General features: G+C 43.2%; 2 protein-coding genes across 3 annotated transcripts; one reads left to right on the top strand and one right to left on the bottom strand.

The window, feature by feature from the left end:
- Positions 1-262: 262 nt before the first annotated feature.
- Positions 263-6,223, bottom strand: LOC113948674 (glutamine amidotransferase-like class 1 domain-containing protein 3A, mitochondrial). The gene is made up of 4 exons (XM_027646454.1): positions 6,000-6,223; positions 3,483-3,654; positions 1,572-1,776; positions 263-556 (listed from the first exon to the last, which is right to left on the bottom strand). Exons 1-4 carry the CDS (start codon positions 6,105-6,107, stop codon positions 364-366), a joined length of 678 nt encoding a protein of 225 aa, XP_027502255.1. The 5' UTR covers positions 6,108-6,223; the 3' UTR covers positions 263-363.
- Positions 6,224-12,298: 6,075 nt separating this feature from the next.
- Positions 12,299-23,717, top strand: CLN5 (CLN5, intracellular trafficking protein). 2 transcript variants are annotated; one of them, XM_027646433.1, is made up of 4 exons: positions 12,299-12,467; positions 14,320-14,485; positions 16,392-16,617; positions 19,182-23,717. In XM_027646433.1, the coding sequence occupies exons 1-4, from the start codon at positions 12,337-12,339 to the stop codon at positions 19,691-19,693; spliced, it is 1,035 nt and encodes a 344-aa protein (XP_027502234.1). In that variant the 5' UTR covers positions 12,299-12,336; the 3' UTR covers positions 19,694-23,717. The 2 variants fall into 2 exon arrangements, with proteins under 2 accessions (XP_027502234.1, XP_027502243.1); XM_027646442.1 differs by lacking the exon at positions 12,299-12,467 and adding an exon at positions 12,574-12,730.
- The last annotated feature ends 447 nt before the right edge of the window (positions 23,718-24,164 follow it).

The following is a 24,164-nucleotide window of genomic DNA, read 5'->3' as shown; positions in this document are numbered from 1 at the left end:
GCAGCTATTTCACCTGTAATTACAGCTGGGTAACGGCAAATGTGAACTACTGACAATCATTAGTGATGTGATAAAAACCCACTGCACTATCTTTTCAAGACTGAACACATCTGGATTTATGAGGAAAAAAATCACCTTCAACACACGGCTTCTACTTAAGAAGAGAAATAGATAAATTTAGAAATAACCATTTGATGTATTAAAGAGTAAAAAAAAAAACCAACAAAACAAAAAACAACCACACCAAACAAATCAAGAATTGTGAAGTTCAGCAGTTACACTGTTTTATTAATACAATCAAAAGAAGCTAAATGCTTATGCTTAGCTACACTGATTTCCTTGCAGAAGTCTGTATGCTTCCAGTCAGGCAAGTTTCAGGACTTCTTGTACCATTGTTCCAATTCCATCAAAGATTTCATGCAGAGGAGCCTTGCACATGAAAGCACAGGTAGTAACTATTTTATTGGCTTTATCCACATGAGATTCATTTACATTTTTGCAAATGTGCTTACATCCAAGCTCTGCTATAGCAGAGGCCGTTTCAGCATCAGGAAATCTGTAAATAAAAAGACTTCAATTAACATAAAGAGATGATACAACCATAAAATTCTGCCAACGTAACTAGAATGAGAGAACTACAATAATATCTAAGAGACTTTTTATGTGATGATCACATGGGAGTTAAAGGGGCTGCTACTGTCAGGTTTTCCCACCCCTTCTGGATGCACTAAGTGATCTGATACCTTTGAAAACAAGGTCTGAAATGCAGAGCCATGGTATGTCAGAAGGTACAATTCTGGTTTTAACCATCTTTCAGTAAGTTTATAAAATTATACCAAGTGCAACCATAACTGATCCTCAAAGGTTTGAGAGAAGCCAGGTGAACCTGCAGACATATTACATCTTTTCCAACACCTCCATGCAAAGTTATCCTCTGGGATTATGCAGAGGAATTTTGATTTTTTGTTTTCTGAGGATAAGGGAGAAACAGATACAACCACTCACTGGTTTGCTGCTGGCAAACTTAGTGCAGAAGTTTTATCAGGAGTTGACAGTCCTTTAAGCAGCACTGACTTCTGCCAGGCCCTGTTCTCATCTGCCTCCCCTAAACTGGCCCCAAACCACTATGACCGGAAAAACTTTTATTAAAAATCCATGAGCAGACAAAAGCCCACAGAAGCAATTTAAACAGCCACTCAAATTACCACAGGGTACCAAGTTTCTGAATGCCAGCTGGCCAAATGCCTGTCCTTCATTTGCACATTTGCAAGATAAATCACAGCCTTCAAAGGCATCGGGTAAGCAAATTCTGTATTTCGCCTAAGATGAGCTAAAATCTATCCCTCAATTGCCATGAATGGAACGAGAAAAAATAACTTGATATCCCTGGTCACCTGCATGTTTGCACAGCTATGATCCTGTAAAAGCCACTTGTTCTCTCTTTTAAGACTGGCAGATGCTACACCCAGTGACTCATCAGCCATCGCATTACACAATAAAGAGACTTTTGCACAGAAGACTGCCAGTATCCTAATTCCCATGTAAATCATCTCCTTCCATTTCCTTCTTACCTTCCATCTACATTTTTATCTTGGCCGACCGTAACCTCACAACCAGGAAAGACTTTAGCTGCCAGAACTGGTGATATACAGCACAAACCAATGGGCTTTTTAGCACTGTGGAAAGCTTGGAGTGTGGAGTTCACATGCTCATTGACAGTACAGTTCTTGCCATCTACAGCCCAGGAACACAGGTTCTTTGCTACACCAAAACCACCTAAAAAAAAACCAGACAAAAAGCTCAAAAGTAAGGCACTGCTAAAAGCCATTAAATTCAATACCAGACAGAAGCTCTTTTTTACAACATAATATTTTACAACATAATCTAGGACTGTTAAGTTACTGTGCCAAAAGCCTAACGATGTAACTGTAACCTGTAAATGGTGGGTTTACAATGTTAAAAGTTTAATGGCACACTTTTTTATACCATGTAGCTTATATATATATATATATATATATATATATATATATGCCAGAAAGCTTAATCTTGTTTCAATAAGTGGCAAATAGACAAACAGGAAACAGTCCCATTCATCTGCTAGTCACTAGAACAGCTGCACCATCTGTTATGCACCCCTCAATAAGAGAGGGATCAGAAGAAAGACCAATACTAGTTAAAAGCAGAAATATGCAATTCAGAGGAGTAATGCAAACAGTGATTTGACCCTGTACAGTAATCAACGCTCAAGTTTTAGTTTGATACTTAAGCAATTATAGGAGAGCATTTCTCCTTCCCTAGAATTATTTTTGGACTTAAAACCAAAGAGATTAACACTACAAAAATGAAGAAGATTTTACATAAAGAGGAAATTATAACATGATATTCTGAGACAAAAAACTTGTGAATGATGCCAACATTCCTTATTAAAAATAGTGCTGTTTTGTCTTTCTAGAAACTAGTTATAACAAACCTTTACTTACACTTAATCTTCATTTAATTGTACAAACAGATTGTATTTTATATCCCCTTTGTTTGCTAGATTTATAACCATCAGAATAATCCAAGTAAGGTTATTAGTAAGTTTTTACACTTGATTCTTTATGGAATGTTTATGTATTTTCTACAATAAACATACAGAGATTTTCACAAGTATTTTAATGGACAACATAAAGAAGCTTTGCATTTTTAATATTTTTCCTTTCCCAGTTTGCTCACTTTCAAGTGTGATCTGAAATCTCTGAGGTAAGATTTTAATTTTCAAGCTTAACAGAGTTTATTTCCCTGTAACAGTTATTACAGCAACCCCCAGAGTCTGGGTTATAAGAGCATGAAATTAACGTGGAAAACACCTGTGAGCCTCTCCTCCTGCCCTGATCAGCCCTGGTATCAGACACACAGTTTTAGTGCTGGCAGAATGTTTCTCTGCGTTATACACGCGCCCCCTCTGCTGGCCTTACTTTAACATTTAGGGCCAAACACGAAGGCAGTATTTAACAGTACTATGAATATTCTCAAAAGTGATCTTCAGCAACTCATAATTTCCTCATGACGCTCTGGTTTCTTCATTTCTAAAAGTGATTACAATTACCTCTGTCTGGAAGGCAATTTTGTGGTCTCTAAATAAAAAATTATCCATAGACATGCTTAGTATAACTTGATCAGCTGCAGAGAAGATACGTGATTAAAACAGAATCTACTCACATCTGAGAGGGAATACAATTTATCTGGCGACCTGCTATTCTGTCAACCATTTCAGAGGCCCTAAAATTAAGGCACTGCCATGTAACACCAAGTTCTGACCCTATTTTTGTACTCTGGTCAGTGTTCCAGTTAGCAAGCAGCTAACTGAAGTTTTCACAATCTTTAGAACAAAGGAATGGTGTGATGCTTAACTTGATACCAAAAGAACACTCTGGCTTGCACTAACTTGTAAGTTAGTGAACTTAATGACTTAATAATTAATAAATATATTGAGTACCTACCAGGGAAAATGACTGCATCAAATTCAGCAGCTTTCAGTTCAGCCAAATCCTGAATGTTTCCTCTTGCCAACCTGGCACTTTCAACTAACACATTTCTCTTCTCTTCTGTTGGACTTCCTTTTAGGTGATTGACTACATCTCTTTGCTCAGTATTGGGGGCAAATATCTTCACCTAGTCAAGAGATAAAACATTTTGTGAATGTAAACAAAACCGATAGATATTGGTCACAATAAAGATCATTTAATGGAAACAGTTTCTGTCCCTGAAGTCTCTTATCCAAGTTAAGTGGATTCCACAGCATGGATCTATCACACATTAAGTATCTAAAGGGACATATTAGGATGGGTAAACACAGCCATTCTCCTCATCCTATTCCTGCAGCATTTTGACAGGAGTGCATTCTTACACCAACATTAAGCTTACTGATTTTGCCATGGCCTGACTCTCCTCTGCAGATAACCCCAAGGACAAACAGAACGCTACAATTTATACCAGCAGACTGACTGCACACAGCTGACTCTGAAGAAAGGCTGCTCTTAACTGCTATGGGATAAGAGTGCTAAAAAAGTTTGACATAAAAAAATTAAAGATGCAAACTTTACAAGCATTTGTAGTGCAGACATTAGAGTTATCAGCTGCCCTAAAACACTGGTAGCAGAAAAGAAAACCAAAACATGGAAGAACCTATTTTGATTAGACACAAAAGGGGAATGCTGCATCAAAATATAAAGCTCCGTGAAAGGTGTAGGGCAGGGGCTGTCTTCTCTTGTCTGTTTTGGAGCTTCCTTTGCAGACTGCTCAGGGATGACAAATTTGTGCTAAATATGAGTGTGCTGTTGTTAACATCAGACACCTGAGTGCAGCTACATGCAGACAAACAGTGACCACCTTCTGCCATCTGAAGCCACAGATGGGACCAAAGCACACCATGTCGTGGCCCAGGCTTCTCTGACAACTCCCAGTTTACCAAAAAGAGCCAAGAAACAGTGAGAAGAAAACAAGCAAGTGAATCCCAGCAAGCACTGCAAAAGCAACGGGAATGAAGATCAAAGATTTTAACCCATCCTCAGCTCCCTGCAGTCAGAGGAGCAGGGACAGACCTCCAGCCACTCCTCCCGCCCAGGTTCAGAGAATCACAGAATTGTTAGGGTTGGAAGGGACCTCTGGAGATCATCTAGTACAACCCCCCTGCCAAGGCAGGGTCACTTGAAGCAGGTTACATAGGAACATGTGGGTTTTGAATGTCTCCAGAAAGAGAGACTTCACAACCTCCCAGGGCACCCTATTCCATGCTCTGTCATCCTCAACATAAAGAAGTTCCTCCTCCTAAGGTGGAACTTCTTGTGTTTTAGTTTTTGACCACTGCTCCTTGTCCTGTAGCTGGGCACCACCGAAAAGAGTCTGGCACTATTGCCACAAAATTGGATTTGTTACCTGGCGTGTAACAAGCCAGTAATTACACGCTCAAGAGAAGCACTCATTATTTGTTTCAGAGCTATGCAAGCCTGGGTGCTTGGTGGTATTCCACAAATCAAGCACACCCACTGGACTTTTCAGACTGTTATTTATGCATGGAAATTCAGAGTTAGTAACTTTCCAAGTACAGCCCCTCTATTATGATTGGTTAGTAATTGCCATACAAGTTACATAACCCCAGCTAACTTCTACATATGCTATGGGGAAGGGTCTTCACCGGGGCAGGGGTCTTTTTGACCCGGAGGCATTAATTTTTAGCATTATAATGAACATAGTAAAGCTATAGGATACATGGACCTTGAGTATTTTGCCAAGTAAGTAATCTATACACAGACATACATCAAGGTCTTGATTTAATACATCCTTAAGACTTGTTAGTTGCAGGATGCCCTTGAGTAAGGGATGCTAACTGCTATCTGTCCTACTGATATAAAATACCATCTTGATCCTTAAAGCTTGTTAGTTCCCGGATGTCCTTGACTAAGGGATTCCGGCTGCTGCCTGTTTCACTGATTAGGTCTCCTTTCTTGCTGACTAGGCATGAAAGTATACAAAGATCTTACATCAAGGAACATTCTGACTTAAGATAATCATGACATAGTCCACATTTTGCAACAGCACCATCCTCTTGGTATTTGTATGCATACATGAGATCCCCCTCTCGGTCTTGGTCAGCCGCCTGCGTGTGACCTCAGCTCCTGTCAGGGGAACAGACACGTCTTTGGGCGGGAGGACGAATAAAAAAGGCGAGGAGACAACATAAGGAGGGAGGTTATGGCTGAGCAGGAGTGGTAGCGTGCGGTGGTGGCGTAAAGACCATCGCAAACCGGGAGGGGCTCCGATCCCACAAACAGCGGGAGCCACCGGGCGTGGGGGTACGGCCAAGGCGGGGGGCTCTCGGCTGCTGAGAGAAGCAAAGACACGAGTCAAACACACACCCGGGAGGAGCCCGGCACACCGGGCCGTGCACACATTCACACACACATTCTCACACACACACCCTCCGCCACGCACACACTCACGGCCCGCCCCCCTCCTACCTCGGCGCCGGCTCGGCTCAGGTGCACCAGCGCCGCCGACGCCTCGTGGATCTCACTGCCATCGAAGACGCCGCAGCCGGCGAGCACCAGAGCTACCCGCTTGCCCATGGCAGCCTCCCCCCCCCAACTCCCCAGGCCCGGGAAGGGGCTGCTCCAGGCCGCGACTCCAGGCCCGCCGGCTCCGTCCCTCCTCCTCCTCCTCCTGCCGCGCCTGCGCTGCTGGGCTCTGCCGCGGCCTCCGTGTTCTGCGGCCACAGGGGCGAGCGGGGTGGAAAACGAATGAGGAAACCTGGAAAACAAGTGAGATGTGCCTTTAAACAAAACAGGTTCAGGCGTACGTTCGTCCTCGTCTCTCTCCTGGCCTGCTCCCCGCAGCGGGGCAGTGCCGTGAAGGTGCTGCAGTGACCCTTACAGTGCTGTAAGACATCTGCATTCCTGTCGCTAGTCCCAAAGTTGCTCTGCTTCCAGCAGGACGTCGCAGAGGCTCACAGGTGTACGTGTGAGGTGTTTCTGTTTGTTTGTTTGTTTGTTCGTTTTTCATTATTTTGTTTTGTTTCGTTTTGTTTTACGCATAGGGCTATAATGGAGTAGTGAAAAAGCCAAAAAAAGTGGAGTGTGGGTAGAGGCCAGCAGTACTGCTGGATCCTGATTCTGTTTGTTTCAGTGATACTCTAGGTTATCAGACCCACGTACTTTTTGGCACCCTTAACCTCATACTGTCTTCTAAGGAGCTGCTCCATTTTAGAGCAGCTTTCTTCTTTCATCCACTCCCAGCTTAGTTGCTAAGGCATTGCTCAAGGCAACCAAAGGGAATGCATCCCTAGTCTCCTTGTTAGGACTGTGCACACAAATGCCACACCAGAGATGAGCTGTACTGACTTTTAGCAAGATCTCCCAGCTCTTGGTCCTTCATTTTTCATGAGCTGTCTCTCTTATAATAGGAAGAAGCTTGGGCTTCATAATGAAAACTTACACTTTTACTGGACCAGAAATGCTGGATCTTGTAGAAAAAATGGGAGTGTCTTCCAAAAACTTGGAGTATGGGTTTTTTGCAGAGGACACAAGAGTGCATAGGCTTGGAAGAAAAAAAATTACATATGAAGGCAAAGTCTTTTTCTGTAGCAAAACACATTCAGTTGAATAGTGATTGGCTGGGAGTCTGTGTGGGATGATAGATAGGGAGATTCTGGAACAGGAAAGGGCCAAGATAGGGAAATTCCCTGCTGAAGGGCAGACCCCTGGGCAGTGTTTGCTCCAAATGAATGCTGGGCTTCAGCTCAGTGTCCACCACAGGCCACACTCTGCCTCTTAGGATTGAGCAGGACTGCAGTGACTCCGCTTAGAGTCTCCAGACTTGCAATCCCCCTAGAGTCTTCTTTATGCTTGAGAGCTAGGAGGAAGCTGCTGCCTGGAAGGAGTTTAAACTCATTGCATGTTTGGAGATATGAGTGTAGTTCCAAACTCTGCTGTGTGTTAGGGCCAGGATTAATGTTAGAGCTAGGAAACTGAGCACCTTCAGAACTGGAATACCCTGCTTCTTTCTGTCCTGACTTACTGGCTAGTCTTTCTGGATGGACCTTGGACCTGAATTGTCAGTAACCTCATCTCCATTCTTGTTTCTGGCCCTGTCTCTTAGATGGACCTCAGATTCACATTATAGGTGGCCCTTTTTCCTGGATGGGTCCTAGACTTGTTTGGGATGTGATATTCCCATCCTACTTCACGTCCTCCATGTCATGTCTCTGTGCCAGCTCCATAACTGCCCTGGCTCTGTTCTGTGATCTAACTCCAACTTGCTTGTGCCATGTCCCTGCCCTAACTTCGTGACCTTGTCATGGCCCTCTGTGTCTGTCTTAGGTCCGTGTTTTCATCCCAGCTCATATGTCCTTGCCCTGGCTCTGCATCATCCTGAAGTAGCCTTGTGATGACTCTTCTCTGGCCTGGGCCAACAAAAGCAAGTAGCAACAAGAGCATTTCACAAGGAGTGCACCTCTGAAGCCAGATCTTTGCAAGAGGTGAGAGGACACACCTTGATGGAAGAAGAAGCTGTTGTCAAGGCCCCTCAGTGCACTAGTAGCCCCATAATTACCCTGGCTAACCTCAGCTGTGGCCCCCACCCACACACCCTCTGGCCACCAACCTGTGGGCTCTATGTGAACTTAGGCCTGGACATCCAGACATCACCTGGGCTATGCTGTAGCTGTGCATGTCCAGTACCGTCTTCTGTTGTCCTGACATATGGGCTGGTCTTCCTGCACAGCCAGTGAACCGATGCTATGGGTAGCCTCATCTTCAGTCCTGTCTCCTTGGATACAAGTAGTGTAATCTTGGGCTTGTCTCTACCCTGCTGTGTCCGAGACTGTTGCTGAATCCAGCCACTACAACATGGGTGTTCCCATTCAGAAACTGAATAGCAGTGGGGTTCCATGAAGAGTCCAATCACTAGAAAAGTCCTTACTGATGAGGCAGATCCAAGGTTAAGCTGGGGTGAGAGAAGCATGGGTTGGGTCTGCATCAGTGGAGTACACAGCTGGGCACAGGCATGGCTGCAGTGTAGCTCAGGTGGGAGGCAAGAGCCTTGGCTTAAAAGCAGCTCCCCAGGAAATGAGCAGGGAGCCCTGCTGAGGTGTCTCAGCAGAGCAGAAGCAGTTTCTGACTTTCCTCACAGCAGTTTTTATCAGACCTTGAGCTGCCAGCGACACACCCTGAAGAGGAGAGAGCAGGTACTGTCCCCTTCAGGCTTCAAGGGGTTAATTACGGCTTCGTCCTGGATCCTGACCCTTTTCTTACTGCTCAGGTTTTGAGAAAGATGTTTTCTCTAGCGGAAATCCTGCTCTAATATGCATTAGTTGCCTAAGAACAGATTTTCCCGTTAGCTTAAATTTGACTTGGAAAGCTCTTTGTACTTCACTCACTGCATCCAGTTGACTCAACAGTTCACTTATCCCTACCTTGCAGCAGATTCCAATGAGTTCCTCTCAGCTTAAAACTCGTGATGAATTTCATCTGCATCCTTACCTGAACCCTCATCCTATCTCTAAGGCTTCAGCAGAGCACCCCTAGAAATGCAGCTTGGAAAGAAATGATTTCCCTCACATGTCCCCTAAGATGGCAGACAAAGCAGGGGCTGCTCCACAATCCCAAATGCTCACTGAATTCCACATCTGTCCTGAGCACAGCCCTCATCCTAACTGTCAGGGTCTTGGAGGACCTGAAGGGAACCCTTAGCACTACCTTATACAGTCACAATGCCCAGCCATTCTCCCTTCCTGCAGGAAACGACATAGCTTTCTCCTGCCCCAGCTGACAGTTCAGGTGGCATCCAAGGCTACACAGCAGAGAGCAGGTGCATAGGAGCCCTGTTTCTGGCTCCTTTTCTCAAGATTCCTTTCATACCCCTCAAAGGCAGAGTGTGGACCTCAGATTGATGAACTCCTGTCTTTCAGAGTAGCTTCAGTATGACTTCAGGTAATGTTTGTATTTCTCAGTATGCATCCAGCTGACTCAATAGCTAACATATGCCAGTGGGAGTATAAAAAACCCTCTGTAAGCAGTACGGCTGCCAGATGTGTAGTTTTCTCTGCTGTGATCCATATATATAACCATGACTTTCCTACTGAATGGCATATTGCCAGTGCATAGTCTGGCAGATGTGTAGCTGTGGTGTAAGCACCATCCAGAGCGGCCCATTTTTGTGAGAGGCTGTTACTTCAGGTTCAACAGCCTCTTTGCTGTGACTGTTACAGTGTGATGACTCATGTACCTGTTCAAAACTAAACTATCTGTTCAAACCCACAACTTTTGGCTGCAGCAGCTGGGTTTGTTTTCCCCTTTCTCTCAGTCCCGTCCATGCTGTTGCTGCTGAGAGCAGAGACAGAGAAGTACCAGTTTATAATGGGAAATCACTGAGAGTCTTCTTTGTTGTTTCAGGAAAATGCTCAGTTTTCACTAATCAAAAAAAAAAAATCTGGGAAATGAGAAAAATTTAGGAATCTTGTCAACTCCAGAAGATTAGACTGTAGGCAGTCTCAATCTTTCCTCAAAGCCTGCTATTGGACAAAGATGCAGATCAGCTCTGTGGGTTTATAATGGGGACTTTGACATGTTTCTTCATAATAAACAAGACAGCTGCTGACTCAAATTGCTGATGTGAGCTTTTTAGCTTTTTAGCTCAAGCTATTCATAAATGTATTAGTCATTTATTTTCTATGTTAATACAGTTTATGACATAAATTAGGTTGTATGAGAAGAAAAAAACCTAATACCTTGCTGCAAAAGTTTCCTGCGGGATGAAATGAAGTGAGATACAAAAATGCAATTAAAATAAAAAAAGAAAAAAAAACCCAAGAGCTTTGCCATCTTAGTCAGTCAACCTAACACCTTCACCATGCACATCAGCAGAGACTTAATAGTTCACACTGCAAATTTACGTTGAACCAGAACTAAGAACCTGTTCATACTGCATTTCTAGTTTGGCTAATGAGCAGTTATGGCAAATTCATTATGTCGTTACACTTCCTTATCTCCCAGTTTCATAGAAGGGATAAATTATCCTTCCTTTATTTCATAAAGCACTTCCAGAGTTTATGTGTAACATAAAAATCTCTAAACCCAGGAATTACAGCTATATTCCAAACAAACACATATCTTTTGAGCAGATGAAAGAGCTGGCATCTTGTACTACACTCAAGCTAGGAAGAACACATGATTACTAGCATACTTTATCTTCTAAAGAACAAAACCAGAGCTTTACCTTAAAGCAGACACAATTAACATGCATGAGATAAAAATGAAATATGGAAATACAGGTATGTATAGGTTATGTATACGTGCATTAAATTAACATATGGTGCTGAATGGCATGGATTTTAAAGACAGGCAATATAGACAGCAATGAAGTGAGATACAGAAACATTGCTGAAATTAAAGGCTTTAAAGTTTTCTGAACACCTTTAATAGCCCCAGCATTACTGAAACTGATATTCAACAGCCTATCCTGCATTTTTATGTAGGATGCAGAGTTTTTCACCTCTGGCTTTGTTTAAAGATATAGCCTAACATAAGTGAACATAGAGGACTGATTGTTCTTTAGTTTTGTTCAGTGAGCAGGGATATTCCTCTGGCTCCTTATAGTCAACAGTCCACAGCACAGTTACTATTTACCCAGGGAATAGTATACACCAGTGCTTTCACTTTGCTGACTACCAAACTTTAACCTCCTGGACTCTGATGCCAGTATAGTCAGTTTTGAACTCCACAGAGGTGGAAAAAGCTGTGTTTTCTGCAGGGATGCTGCTGGCAAACTTGTCCTCACAGTTTCTCTTAGTTCATCTGAAAGAGAGTTCTCACCATTTTCATGAAAAGGAGAGAATTAATTGCTGCATAATCCCCATAACGTAAGTTGTTACAACCTGAATAAATGTTCTGAAATGGGTGATATGTATATGAACATAGCTCGAAGCCCTGAAAGGCTTCAGACAAGACTTCTTGGTAGCCTGAAGAGGCTCTGGGTCACAGGGTTTACCACAGCAAAAGCCTCTCTGCCTTTTGGTGAGGCCTCACCTCATTGTTCAGGGACCAGACCCAGAGACCACCCCTCTCCATGGGTTCTGAGTGTGAGGATGGGTAGTTGATGTCTTTTACAGAATCACAGAATCAACGGGGTTGGAAAAGATCTCAGAGATCTTGAGTCCAACCTGTGGCTGAACAGCACCATGTAAACTAGACCATGGCACTCAGTGCTATGGCCAGTCTTTCCTTAAACACCTCCAGGGACAGTGACACCTCCACCTCCCTGGGCAGTCCATTCCAATGTCTAATCACCCTTTCTGTGAAGAAATTCTTTCCAATGTCCAACCTAAACCTCCCCTGGTAGAGCTTGTGTCCTGTTGTCCTGTCACTACTTCCCTGGGAGAAGAGGCCGACCCCTGCCTGGCTACAACCCTCTTTTTTTCGGGCTAAATACCCCCAGCTCCCTCAGCCGCTTCTCCTCAGATTTGTGCTCCAGACTCTTCACCAGCTTCAAAGTGTCTCCAAAGCAGTGCGTGGAACTACAGACAACAAATCCTCCGGCTAAATAAAAAGAACCCGTAGCTGCCTGCGTCTCCTGAAAACTGCAGTCTCAGTTCAGCCGGGTGGCGTTTTTAAAGGCGGATTCGGCACACGGCTGGTCTCTCGGGGAACACCACCCGGGTTGGCTCAGCACCCTGCCCGTAGGCCCTGCCCTCGGCGGGCACCTCCGGCTTCCCCGGGCCGGGGGCGGGCGCGGGGGCGGCCCCTCCCCGCCCGGCCTCCCGCGGCGCGGTGGCTTCCCCGCAGCTCCGGGCCTGGCTCCGCCATGGGTGCTGCGCGCTGCTCCCGGCTCCTGCCGCTCCTGCTGCCGCTCCTGCTGCCGCTCTTGGCGGCGTGGGGGCCCCGTGTCTCGGGGGGGCTCCGCGCCCCGCGGCGGCGCTGGCCGGTGCCCTACAGGTGAGTGACGCGGGCAGGGCCCGCCAGCGCTGCGTTTGTTCTGCTGTTTATTAGGCTAAAAAGGCCGTGAAGTCATCCCCTTTGTAATCACGGGGCGTTGGTCATCTGTACGGTATTTGGTGTGTTTGGGTCGCTAAGTCTCATGCCAGGCCGAAGGCTGCGCTTGCTGCCTCTGCCTCGAGAGGGATTGCTGCCCCGGGAATGACTGCCCGCCCTTTAAACGCCTTTAATTCCCGCAGAAAAGTTGCGATGAGGAAGTTAGGGTACGGTTTATTTATTTACTTTTTTTTTTTAATTAAGTCTGCGTCATACTTCTGCCCGTGGTGAATGAAATGGTACAAAATCCCGTTCGCTTCTCCAAAGCTGCCTGAGGTCCAGGAGAAGTCCTAGTGGTGTTGGGGACAGCAGGAGAGCGCTGTGGGGTTTTACTGGCGAAAATAGCGACAGCTTTGGCTGTGCTGAGGAAATGAGCCCCTTCAGGAGGAGGGCTACGCTCGCTATGTGTATTTTATGCGAGTTTGCTGTATTAAAGGGAGGTTTTAACTGCTGTCTAATGCACATCTGAAATTTTGAAAGCCTGTTGCGTAATTCCTAGCTGTGAAGTTTGCATCAGGTGATGCCTGAAGGAGTTGATCTTGCAGTCACGAGTTGTTCAGATTTTCAAGTAAGTTCACGAGTTGCAAGGCTGGGTCTTGGGATGTTCAAAATTGGAGTACAAGCCTGTTGGTGTGAAGTGCTCAGAAATGTGGGATTTTAATGCTTCTTGACATACTCATTAACTTCTTGTCACATGCAAGGTGCAGTGAGGGGAAGTTGAAAATGCAGGGTGCGGTCTAGAAACAGGACTTAAATGTGTGGTTGGCTTAAGTCTTTATTTTCCTTGGGTTCTTTTTCCAGCCATACTCTTTAAGATTTTTTTTTCTCGCCTCCCCCCCCCCTCCTTCCCCCAGACAAAACAGAGGCAGACATGCTGAAGTTCCCAGCAAGCTTGGAGAAGAAGTCCAAAGGGAAAAGCAGCACTGTCTCAGTGCTGCTGACCTTCTTATGGTTCAGGAAGTCCTGTGTCCTTGAGTCATTTCATGGCTGGGGTATTTATGCCATTCGGTAGCCCTAGGCAACTGAGTGTGTTAGACTCTCAGGCAAACTTTACAAGATCTGGACAAGCTGTGTATGCCTTTTAAGTGAAATATAGTGAGTGACTCTGAAGGAAATTGGAAAAGGAAGACTTGTGAGAAAGGTTCTTTGATGTTCGTATAGAGTATGATAAGTAAGCAGATTCGGTCTTTGGGTTCTGAGGTTTAATGGGAATGAAATGGAAACAGTGATCCTAGCTAGGTTCTTAGACCTCTTTATCTAAATTAGCATAGAGCAATGAAATTTTTTGCTGACATTGGCAATATTCTAGAGTAAAAATAACTTCATCTGAGGACCTTTTACAATAAAAGAGGAAGAACAAACTGGTCAATCCCTGTATAGACAAACTGTTAGGAGAATGTTTTTGAAACAGATTTCAAACTATCCTTCAAACTATCCAGCATCTATGTCTGTCTGATTTTGTGAGTATGTCACGCTTTGTAATCTGTATCATTTGCACTCCTTCATTAATCAGTACTGTGAACAACATGACTTGCATTCTTGAGCCCTAAGTCTGAGGTCCTGTTTCTGCAGGTGTGCACCTCAGCAGCCTTTCAGACTTGTGTACTCCAACCATTGCAGTGCCTGGATCGCAGAATCAGTCTTTGGGGGTGGCGGACACTTAAGCTCTCCCACTTGGGCCCTTAGGAAGGCATGAGAGTTCCTCCAGCTGCGAAGCTGTGTTTATCATTCTGTGTGCTTCTCCTTTTCAACACAGGCGCTTTGATTACCGTCCAAAAACTGATCCTTACTGCCAAGCTCGTTACACCTTCTGTCCCACTGGCTCTGCCATTCCAGTTATGAAAGAAGAGGATGTCATTGAAGTCTATCGATTACAGGCTCCAGTATGGGAATTCAAATATGGAGACCTACTAGGACACTTGGTAAGGTGATATTTTTAATAAAGTTATAGTGGCAAATTCAGCTGAATTCAACAGCAGTTGTCAAGAATGGGAGCTGTAAGGTTGGGATATGCTTGTATAGAAGAGTGTTAGAGCACACAAACTAGGCTAGCTGTAGGAAGGATACTCAAAGAGCACTAAGTTTCAAATAAAACAGAATTTAGTTCAGCTAAAGAAAAGAGCACAAACAGCACTGTTGGTGAGTTTGAATGTGTTCCCCCATATAGCTGCATATTGAGAGTGTTTTGTATACACACACCATTATGTTTTGGGTATCTTTTCTTCTGTGATAGCACTGGATCAAGAAAATACTTTTATTTATCTTCTTATATCAGATGAAGTAGTTCCTTAGTGTATTAACTTTTTATTGTTAAAAACTTGTATTTGCTTGAACATTGATACTTTTCAGGAGAGGACAGCTACCTGGTCAGAATGGTAGATCATGAGGAGCTGGTTGCTTTTACAGTTCTTTCTTGAATGTAACGACCAGTATGGAATTGAAATCTCCATTCATGGAGTCATGCAAATATGAAAGAATCTCAACTTTAGTAATACTTATAGCTATAGCAGTAGCAAATTAAAACTTCAAAGAATGATTCCTAATGAATAAAGAAATTTCAGTGAACGTGATATAGCAGCATCAAAACCAAGCACACTGAGTCAAAAATGGAAATAGATTCAAATATTGTTGCTTCAGTTGTTAATTAAGGTCGAATGTATGTTTTTACTATATAGCTTTTAAAATAAATATTTACCTCATTCCTTTTATGGCTTTCATTACCAAGATCTGTTTTTTGTAACTTGGTTCTGCTCTTTATTACTCTGATGCCCCTATGAGGTTTGTACCAGGGTGAATTTATGCTGATACTTTTGGTCTGTGTTTGGCCCAGACAACTGCAAAAGTTTTGTTCTTTCCCTGCCCAGTTTTGAGAAAACAAGTAGTGATAAACAGGTACCTCGTCCTTGGAGAGAGCTTCTTGTATAAACTGTTTTAATTGGAGTTCTGTGATTGGCTAATTGTTCTCCAAGGTCACTTGAAGGAGAAAGTAAAGACTATAATGATGAAGTAGCGCCCCCAGACTCATTTGGAAAAGACCCCCCGAGTGCAGTACACAGGCGCAGGGAAAGCCACGCGTGCGCAGAAGAGATGCACTTACACGACTAAGGGGTGGGATGAAGAGCCTCTGGCTGGGCGGTGATGACCACTCCTGCCTAGGTTGAGGTCACTCAGTTAATTGTCTAAAAGCAGATAGTGCTTTCTTGGAGCTGAGCTAACTTCACACCAAGGACAACGTTGCCTTTGGCGGGACGCCTGCCAGTTCGTGAACTTACTGACTCTCCAAGGATGCAGCTTCTGCTATGGGTAATTATAGGCATGCTAGGTCAGTGTGATAACTTTATGGGCAGCTGGGTGACTGGGGAGGTCGTGCTGGGGGGCTTACTTCTCTCCTCCTTCTTCCCTTTTGGGTTTGTTTGTTTTGTTGGCCACCTCTTGGTAATAAATATCTGTTTTGTTGAGCTTTCAACGGTGTCGTGGTTTTCAAGATTCAGTGTGGTCTGAACCCTCCCTAATACAGAGGTTAAGGATTCAAAAGTCAGCTTGAGTTTTGATGATGAGCTCCCACTGAGATTCTGCCTCTAGGTAACAGAATTTATGATGGATGGGTAGATAAGCTCTGAGACAGCATGATAAAAGTATGAGTGTGATTCAGTCTAGTGTGTTGTGCATCAGTGCGACTGAATCCAATACGTTACAGGAACTCCTTCCCCTCCTCCCACCCTGTTACAGAACAGCTCCCAACATCTTATCTTCTGTACAGACCAAGCTGAAGTTGTTATAATGTTAAAGTTTTGGTTTTTTAGTTGTTTGGTTTCTATCTTTTCACAGAAAATTATGCATGATGCTGTGGGTTTCAGGAGCTCTCTAACGGGCAAAAACTACACAATGGAGTGGTATGAGCTCTTCCAACTTGGGAACTGCACGTTTCCACATCTGCGGCCTGGCATAGATGCACCGTTCTGGTGTAACCAGGGAGCTGCCTGCTTTTATGAAGGAATAGATGATGCACACTGGAAGGAAAATGGAACTTTAGTTCTTGTGACTACAATATCAGGTAGATTTTAGATGCTTTGGATAATGTTAATACAAAATACAGAGTCAGCCTTGTCTTTATGTAAAGCAGTATCTTTTAATTTATGTTCTGTAGGTTATTTGCAGTGTTAGTCACTGATGCTAATTTCAAACACTCTCTTTAATGCAGAAAGTGGCATGAGGCTGCTGCCTTTTGAACAACACACTGAAGAGTTGTTAAATGAGAGTCATGTGGTGTTGCTGTACCAAAACACTTGAGTCTCTTGAGTGTAAAAATAGCAAAACAGCTTATACAGAGCCATTATGGACTCTTCACATGGCTTCACCAAAACAAAAGCTTGTACTGTGAAGTGGCAGATGACTGCTGAGATAGAAAAACTTGAAAATATGTTCATTACTGAGCAAACAAATAAGGCATATTTAGAAACAATCTCAAAGATAAAAAAAATATTAGTCTCTATTTCCATCTCCCCATTATCTGTCATAAAAACTGTGCAAGTGTCCCCAGTAATAGGTCTCTGTCATACATTGTAGAACAAACCTACGACTTATACCTGTAAATACACAGATGATCACCAGAATAGCTTCCTGGTACATAGTGAACATTGCAATCCTAAAATGAAATGGTCATTTAAATAAATCTAATTGATTGGTCTAGTAATAGAATGAATGTCTTAGAAAAAAACTTCATTGAGGACTTGAAGAGTTGCATTTTTTGTGACCAGAACTACTTACTCTCTGAAGTTAATGTAGTGTACAAGGCACAGTGGAGAGTCAGCTTACAGGTAGTGTGATGTGGTGCTTTATGTGTGCCCACTTCCACTTTAGCAACTTTGCTGGCCTCAGTCTCTAGGTAATCTGTCCAGTCTGTTAAGAAATTCTAGGCAGTTCTTTCAGCAGTGAAGTAAAGCAGAGCTGCTTTCCTTTGAGTTTGTGGTTCATGACTGAAGTCTTTGATGCCTGATGCAATTGGATTCTTTTCTATGAATACCAAGTTAAATATTTTCATATGGTTCTAGAACTTTTAATGCTTCCTGCCTGAGTGGATTATTTGATGCCCAAGAAAGGTGAGGTTATGCTGGTTCCTTGTGAAGGCACTGTTACTTCCTTGGTTCTCTCACTTCCCATTTCCAAGAAACTTTTAGGGAAGTAGTATATCAGAGGGCTTTGAATTGTCTAGATTTGATTAGGAATCTGAATGTTACTGTGGAAGAGGGTGAGGGGATGCAAGCACAGAGAAACAGCATCATAAGCTGAACTTGCTTCCTTCAGAGAGCAAGCAAAAAGCATCCCATCTCATGGGATAGAGCTTTAAGGTATGAAATGGCTGGATCCTCTTAGACTTTGTGAGATTCTATAGAGCTGTTGGTCATCATTGTCAGACACCACAGTGAAGCCATCTCATTTCTTTTTAAAGCCCATCAGAAAGGTTAATGTTACGTAGGGGTATGTTTCTTCTGTGGAAATAGGACAGGAATATCCAAAGTCTGATTTTTGATTGTCTAGGTATCTTCCAACATACTGTCAATGCAGCCATGCATTAAACTGTAACACTTCTGGTTAATTTGCGATGTTAAGGCCAGAACTTCATATTATGTCTGTCTCAGTCTTGTTAGGAGAGACTAATCCTTTTCAATAACATGCCTTACAGAATATGCAGTAGGAAGCTAATGGGGTAGGAATTAGAGAAGATAAGGGGAGACTTCAAACCCATCTACAGGGTATAAGTACCATTCTTGATACAGATTTAATGACTTGCTGTTCTATTAAACCAACTCACAGGCAATTAAAAAATAAAGTACCTAATCCTTCCACTAAGCAGAGTGATTGTTACGTTTACCATGAAGTCCGAAAGCCCTCAAGTGGAGAGTGAAGAGCAGTTATAATGGGGTAGCCTGGGAGGCGAATGTCCAGAGCTTTAGTTACTCAGAGGTAGTAGCTAGCAGCGAGACAAGCTGAGTTAGGGATGTCTTCATCATTCTAGTTGTGAAATCACCATCACCTAAATACTCCAAACCCATATTCTAAATTAAAAAAATAATCTTCAAGGTCTTTAAGTTTACTGGTCTTCAAATCCCACTCAACATTTGGCTCAATTCAGCTTTGCTGGCTGAGGAGCTGCTAAAACAGCAGGGTGTTTCAGGCTAAGGTTTCTTTTGTGAAGAGACATGAAAATTTCTGCCCTAAATTGCTGAATTTGGTTAAAACTTGAAGTGCAGAAATACCTGTTGCTCTGGTGAGTGCTTTGTCAGCATGTCTTGTATATTTTACTACCTGCCCTGTTTGTCTGCATGGATAAAGGAAAACGAGAAGTGTCATGGTTCTCTGATGTTTGAATGTTCTGCCATAGTAGGAGGAAAAGGGTCAGAAGAAGGAATTAGTTTTAAATAACTTGCATGTAAATGTGGTTTATTCAGTGGGGTATCACTTCTCTCTCCAACCCAAGCCTTGTGCCCATGTATGGTTAGGTAATGTTGTAGGTAAACTTTTGCAGGGGAGGGAGGTGAACCTTGAAATAGATGGAAGGTATTCTGAGTCATGTGTTTGTTACCTTGTCTCTGTAATACTTATTTTCATCTCTTACAGGAACCATGTTTAATGAAATGGCACAATGGGTAAAATATGACAATGAGACTGGCATCTACTACGAGACCTGGACAGTTCAAGCAAGTCCTGACAAACAATCAACAGTATGGTTTGACTCTTATGAGTGCTCGAAGTTTATACTGAGAACTTACCAAAAGCTGGCTGACTTAGGAGCTGTATTTAAGAAGATACAAACAAACTATACAAGCATAATTTTATTCAGTGGAGAACCTATTTATTTGGGAAATGAAACATCTATTTTTGGACCACTAGGAAACAAGACATTGGCAGCAGCTATAAGAGACTTTTACAGTCCATTTAAACCTCATCAGTCAGTCAGAGAGTTTTTTGTGGATCTTGTAAGAATAATTGATCGTGTCATCTTGAATCATCAGTTTTATCTCTTCTACAACTTGGAATACTGGTTTTTACCTATGAAATTTCCTTATCTCAAAATAATTTATGAAGAGGTCCCTTTACCTGTTGGAAGCAAGGAGTCCTTCGGTGTATAGCTGCTTACTGAAGAACCAAACTTGCCCTTATGTCAAATTTGGAGCATTACTGTGATGGTGCTAAAGGGTCATACGTTTCACTGCTAACTGTAAAAGTTGTGTTGGGAAGGCTTTGCCAGACACCATGAAAGAGTATGCTTTTTTTTGTTATTACCTGTATAGCACATGAATGCTACAGCATCTATGAATTAGCTTCTGTGTAACCATGGCCACGTGCTGAGGCTCCTTTGGCTGAGCTTGGCAGTGCCAGAGGGGGAGTGGGGAGACAGCAGCCTGCGGTGGTCTCCACATGCATGGCCATGCCATAGCAGGTAGCACCTGACCACCTACAGAGGTGGGACACAGCATTACAAGGACTAAATCGGCTTATCTATGTCGTGGAGCTAAAAAACCTGAGTGTCTTCATGTGTCCAGTTCCTCCAACATGTGCCTTAGATTGGTAGTTCTGTAGTTCTTTGGTTTGTAAACTGGGACCCATAAACTGTTCTCCAGTGTTCACTGGCAGTGGGGGAAGGGGCAGTGAATCTACTAGAAGATGGCATGGGGGGTATCTTTTAACCACTTTGCTTCATTCACCTATACTGTAAACACAATACAGATGGCTCTTCTTTAGCTTTGTGTGTTCTGTAGCACAGAGGAAAACCAAAGTGCCTCTTTTGATGCCAACTTTGATGCATAACTGCAGTGTTCTAGCAGTTTCCTGCCTTAAAGTCTACTTGAGGCTTCAGTTAGGTCAGTGTCATAGAACTCATGGGTATATTCCTTTCAAATTTCTTTAAAAAGCATAGAACCCTTAATATGAAAGAAGCAATGACAGCTTGTAGGGTGTTAACATTGGAGTTAAAAATCTGTGCTTGTCCCAGAATTGCCCATAAAAGGACACTGCAGCTCTTGCTGGCACTGATGCTTGCAGTAGTGGTGCTGTGCCAGCTGCACAATCCTTGAGTCCTGTTCCAGGTTCAGCCTAGAGCAGCTTAGCAACTAGTTAGTTCCCTTTAAACTCAAGTGACCAAAGCCAAGGAAACACTGGCTTTCTGGAAACCACTGAGGTGCCTGCACACAAAAAATACACCTGCAGCAATGTAATCATCTCCAAGTGTAGCAGCTTACTTGTATTTTTTTTTTAAACTAGCTGCAGAATGAATAGCCCTCCTACAGAGGTTATTGCTGTCTCATGGCCAAGCAGGAACACAGAAACCCAACTCTGCAGTTTCACTTGGCTTGAGCCAAGCTAATAGCCTGCTGCAGCCAAAGAGGGACGTACACAGTGATTTGATTCAAATCATAAGAATGGCAGAAAATTAACCTTGTATTTAGAAAGTCACTAAAACTGATCAGTTGAATTACATCATCGTGTAAGGGGATGAGCATGTGAGAGTAATGAGAGGAAGAGAGCAGCTCTGTTCATGGAAAAGCTGCTAATTACTTCCACTGGTAGGTGAAACTTCATCTTCTGCCTCAGATTGAAAGACTTTGCTCTTTTTAGCTAAAGTCACAAGCCCTCATGGCTGAACTGAGCTTTGGATTCTTTAGATTACTGTCATGGTTTCACCCCAGCCAGCAACCAAGCACCACACAGCACCACCAGGAAGGTAATCCAAGAGGCACTAGGAAAGTAAAAAAGGGTGCAGCAAGCCTGTCTACAGAAGTTAGATTCTTGTTGATGACTCATTTTTATGACTTTGAGACCCTCAATGTTGTTGAATGTACATTTGTCTTCCCTGGGAAAAGCCTCAACTTGAAAAACCAGTGTCTGAAGCTGTGAGGGGGAAATTGAATCACAGAACCAAGCCAGTAAAAGTCCCGAAAGCTTCTTCTCTAGTATTTGCTAAAAAGCTGGAGAACTTTGGGAGGCTGAAGTAGATGCTATGGCAGGGTACATCATGCTCCCTCATAGCAGCCTGACAGTGCTGTTCATTCACTGAGCTGTACTTCTGTGTCTCTACTCAGGACCTAAGGAGCCTACATACCAAAGTAATTCTTTTCCCCTAATAGCTGGAGTATTTTGTGATGCATACAAGAGCCTTACAGAACTGGAAACACTGAATTCTGAAATACACAGCTAATGGTAGCTGAATCATCCAGCTTCTAACACTCAAAAAGATGGGTATTTGTGAACCAGTAATAGGGAGCTTAGGCAACTTAACAGAGCTGACTGGTTGCAGAGGTAAAAACCTCATTCTTAAGGAACTTGATAAAAAATAGTTTGTGTGAAAGATGTAATAATTTTTCATGTCTGTGGTCAAACATAACTTCATGGTTCTGTCAGTACAAGTGTATAATATCCTGAGCTTTTTGTACTTCAATATCAGCACTTCTCACTTTTCCTATTTCATCTGTACAAACTGCCTAATTTAGCATGTTTTACTCCTGCCCTACTACTCTGGTAGTAGGTAGTAGTGGTACTAGGAGTTGATTCAAGGGAAAGCTACATCCTAGTATGTATTAGTTGCAAGTTAGAGGACAGTAAATTTCTGGCAACAAAGATGAAGACAACAGGACAGTTATTTGTCAAGGATACTGCATATCCCTTGGTGGTAGAAGCAGCAAGAAGCAGCTGTTTGAGGTGAAATCTGGGTCCAATCAGCAATAGATCCCACTGCCAATCACTTGGGGATTCTTCCACACAGCCATGTGTGTATTCCAAGTTTGTTTCACACTTTGAATTCTACCCTCAAAGGTACTAATTATCAGTGTAGGAGTTGCCCTTTATTTACCCTCCTTCTGAGGTCAGTATTTATTCCTGCTGGGCACACAGTTGGAGAGCAAGCGATCCTCTCAGCTGGGGAGGGTTTGTGAAAGTTAATTGTTCAGACTGAATGCACAGCTGGGTGGGAATAAACTCCACCAGCACAAACTGCAGTCCTGGAAGAGGTGCAGTTGTTGAACAATTAATTGCATGGGAATTAGCTGAAGTTTTTGAGTGCAGTGCTCTTTTGTAGGCAGAATCCAGAATCCTTGAGTTAGGCCTTCAGAATTAGATCCAGAATAACACACAGCTGATGAATAGCCTACTTCTGCAAAGTTTAGACAAGCCCAGAACAGGTCCATAAAGATTACACTTTTGTCACTTAGAAAGCAAGTGTTAGATGTCACAAACGGCTTCTGTGCACCTGATGATCTGTTATTGTTTGTCACTGAAAACCACCTATTGACCTCGAGCATCTGAGATGGACAGCCTCCTCCTGAAAGTCACACAGAGGAGCAGAAATAGTAGGATCACACCTGGCATCTCACTCCCAGCCAGGTGGAACTCACAGCACTTGCCCAACAGTAGGAACCAGGGGACTGTCCTTACTGCCAGGCTCAAGGATAGGCACCTACTTTCTCCAGTGGCTGTGTCGTCGAGTCTTTACTCACGCTTTGAATACAGGACTTGTTCATCACTTTAGACTGTGTGTGTTTCTGCTCCCTGCTGTTATGCAAGCTGCAGTTAAGGGTACAAATACGCAGTAATTCTGCAATACAACAATTTCCAGGTCTGCACACTGGTCTTGTGCAAAACTGCTTAATTGTTACAGCACTGAGCTGTGGGGCTGTAACCCACACTTTATTCCAGGAGAGTTCTGAAGTGAAGCAGATCCTGGCTGGTCATACCTCAAGGTCTGAGTGTGCAGCTCCTGCTCCCCAAAGGGCCGTGCAATGAAAATTGCTGGTACAAATGCTTTGTGCCTTCCCCCTCACAAACCCATTCACAGATGTTCTGGATTAGGAGAGCTGCCACCTTCAGTACCATAACTTGTAGGCACTTGTGTTCAGAGGTAAGATTTGTCACTGCACACATTAACAACTCCTACCCAAGACTGAACAACCAGGCCAACACTGGACTGGATTCTTCTGAAAACAAGAAATAAAAGGTGAAGTCAGGGAAAAATGATGCAGCTGTGACACCCCTGTTCATGTTTCTAATGAATTTCATGAGTCTGTGGTAGTCATTACTACTTATGCCTGATTTTTATGTATTCATTATTCATTTGTTCCAATGTGTAGAAGACAAAATAAAATGTAAAAAATTTGCTAAAAAGGAGCTTCGTAGCAACTCTCTTGCCTGAGAAGTATTATAGCTGGACTGTTTGAGCTAAAGATGCTGTAATTGGTTTGGTGTATAAAAATTGTTGACCTTCAGCAGAAGAGACAACTGCTTTCAAGTTATTTTCTTATCCTTGAACATATTGATAACCGTTACAATACTGTGTTGCATCCAGGAAGGACTTTTTGAAGTCTGTGCAACAAAACAGAGGCTTCTCAGAACAAGTCAGTTACCTTACTGGTGAAGGAGTTCTGTTACAACCAAACACATGTCAGGGTCTGACCACAGGTCTCTCTGTGAGCAGCAGAATGCTGGGTTGCAAATACACGAATTCTAGAAGCTGTATGTGGTATTTAGGTTGTACCTTTCCTTTCAGTTATTCCTGCTACCAACATGTTGGCAACTTACCTTGAGAGCATCGGGACCTCTGTAGTCAAGGTC

This window comes from Corapipo altera, unplaced genomic scaffold, assembly GCF_003945725.1.
Source record: "Corapipo altera isolate COAL_440 unplaced genomic scaffold, ASM394572v1 0, whole genome shotgun sequence".
Taxonomy (NCBI): Eukaryota; Metazoa; Chordata; class Aves; order Passeriformes; family Pipridae; genus Corapipo; species Corapipo altera.
Note: the sequence above shows the minus strand (reverse complement) of the source record. Positions and strands in the feature narration are given on the sequence as shown.

Excerpts from the sequence above, each read along its gene's own strand:
- LOC113948674 (XM_027646454.1), bottom strand. The coding sequence starts at position 6,107 with ATGGGCAAGCGGGTAGCTCTGGTGCTCGCCGGCTGCGGCGTCTTCGAT. Across the intron at positions 3,655-5,999 it reads TGAGCCGAGCCGGCGCCGAG|GTGAAGATATTTGCCCCCAA; the intron begins GTAGGAGGGGGG and ends TCTCTTGACTAG. Across the intron at positions 557-1,571 it reads GATAAAAATGTAGATGGAAG|ATTTCCTGATGCTGAAACGG; the intron begins GTAAGAAGGAAA and ends TTTTATTTACAG.
- CLN5 (XM_027646433.1), top strand. The coding sequence starts at position 12,337 with ATGGGTGCTGCGCGCTGCTCCCGGCTCCTGCCGCTCCTGCTGCCGCTC. Across the intron at positions 12,468-14,319 it reads CGCTGGCCGGTGCCCTACAG|GCGCTTTGATTACCGTCCAA; the intron begins GTGAGTGACGCG and ends TTTTCAACACAG. Across the intron at positions 14,486-16,391 it reads GAGACCTACTAGGACACTTG|AAAATTATGCATGATGCTGT; the intron begins GTAAGGTGATAT and ends ATCTTTTCACAG.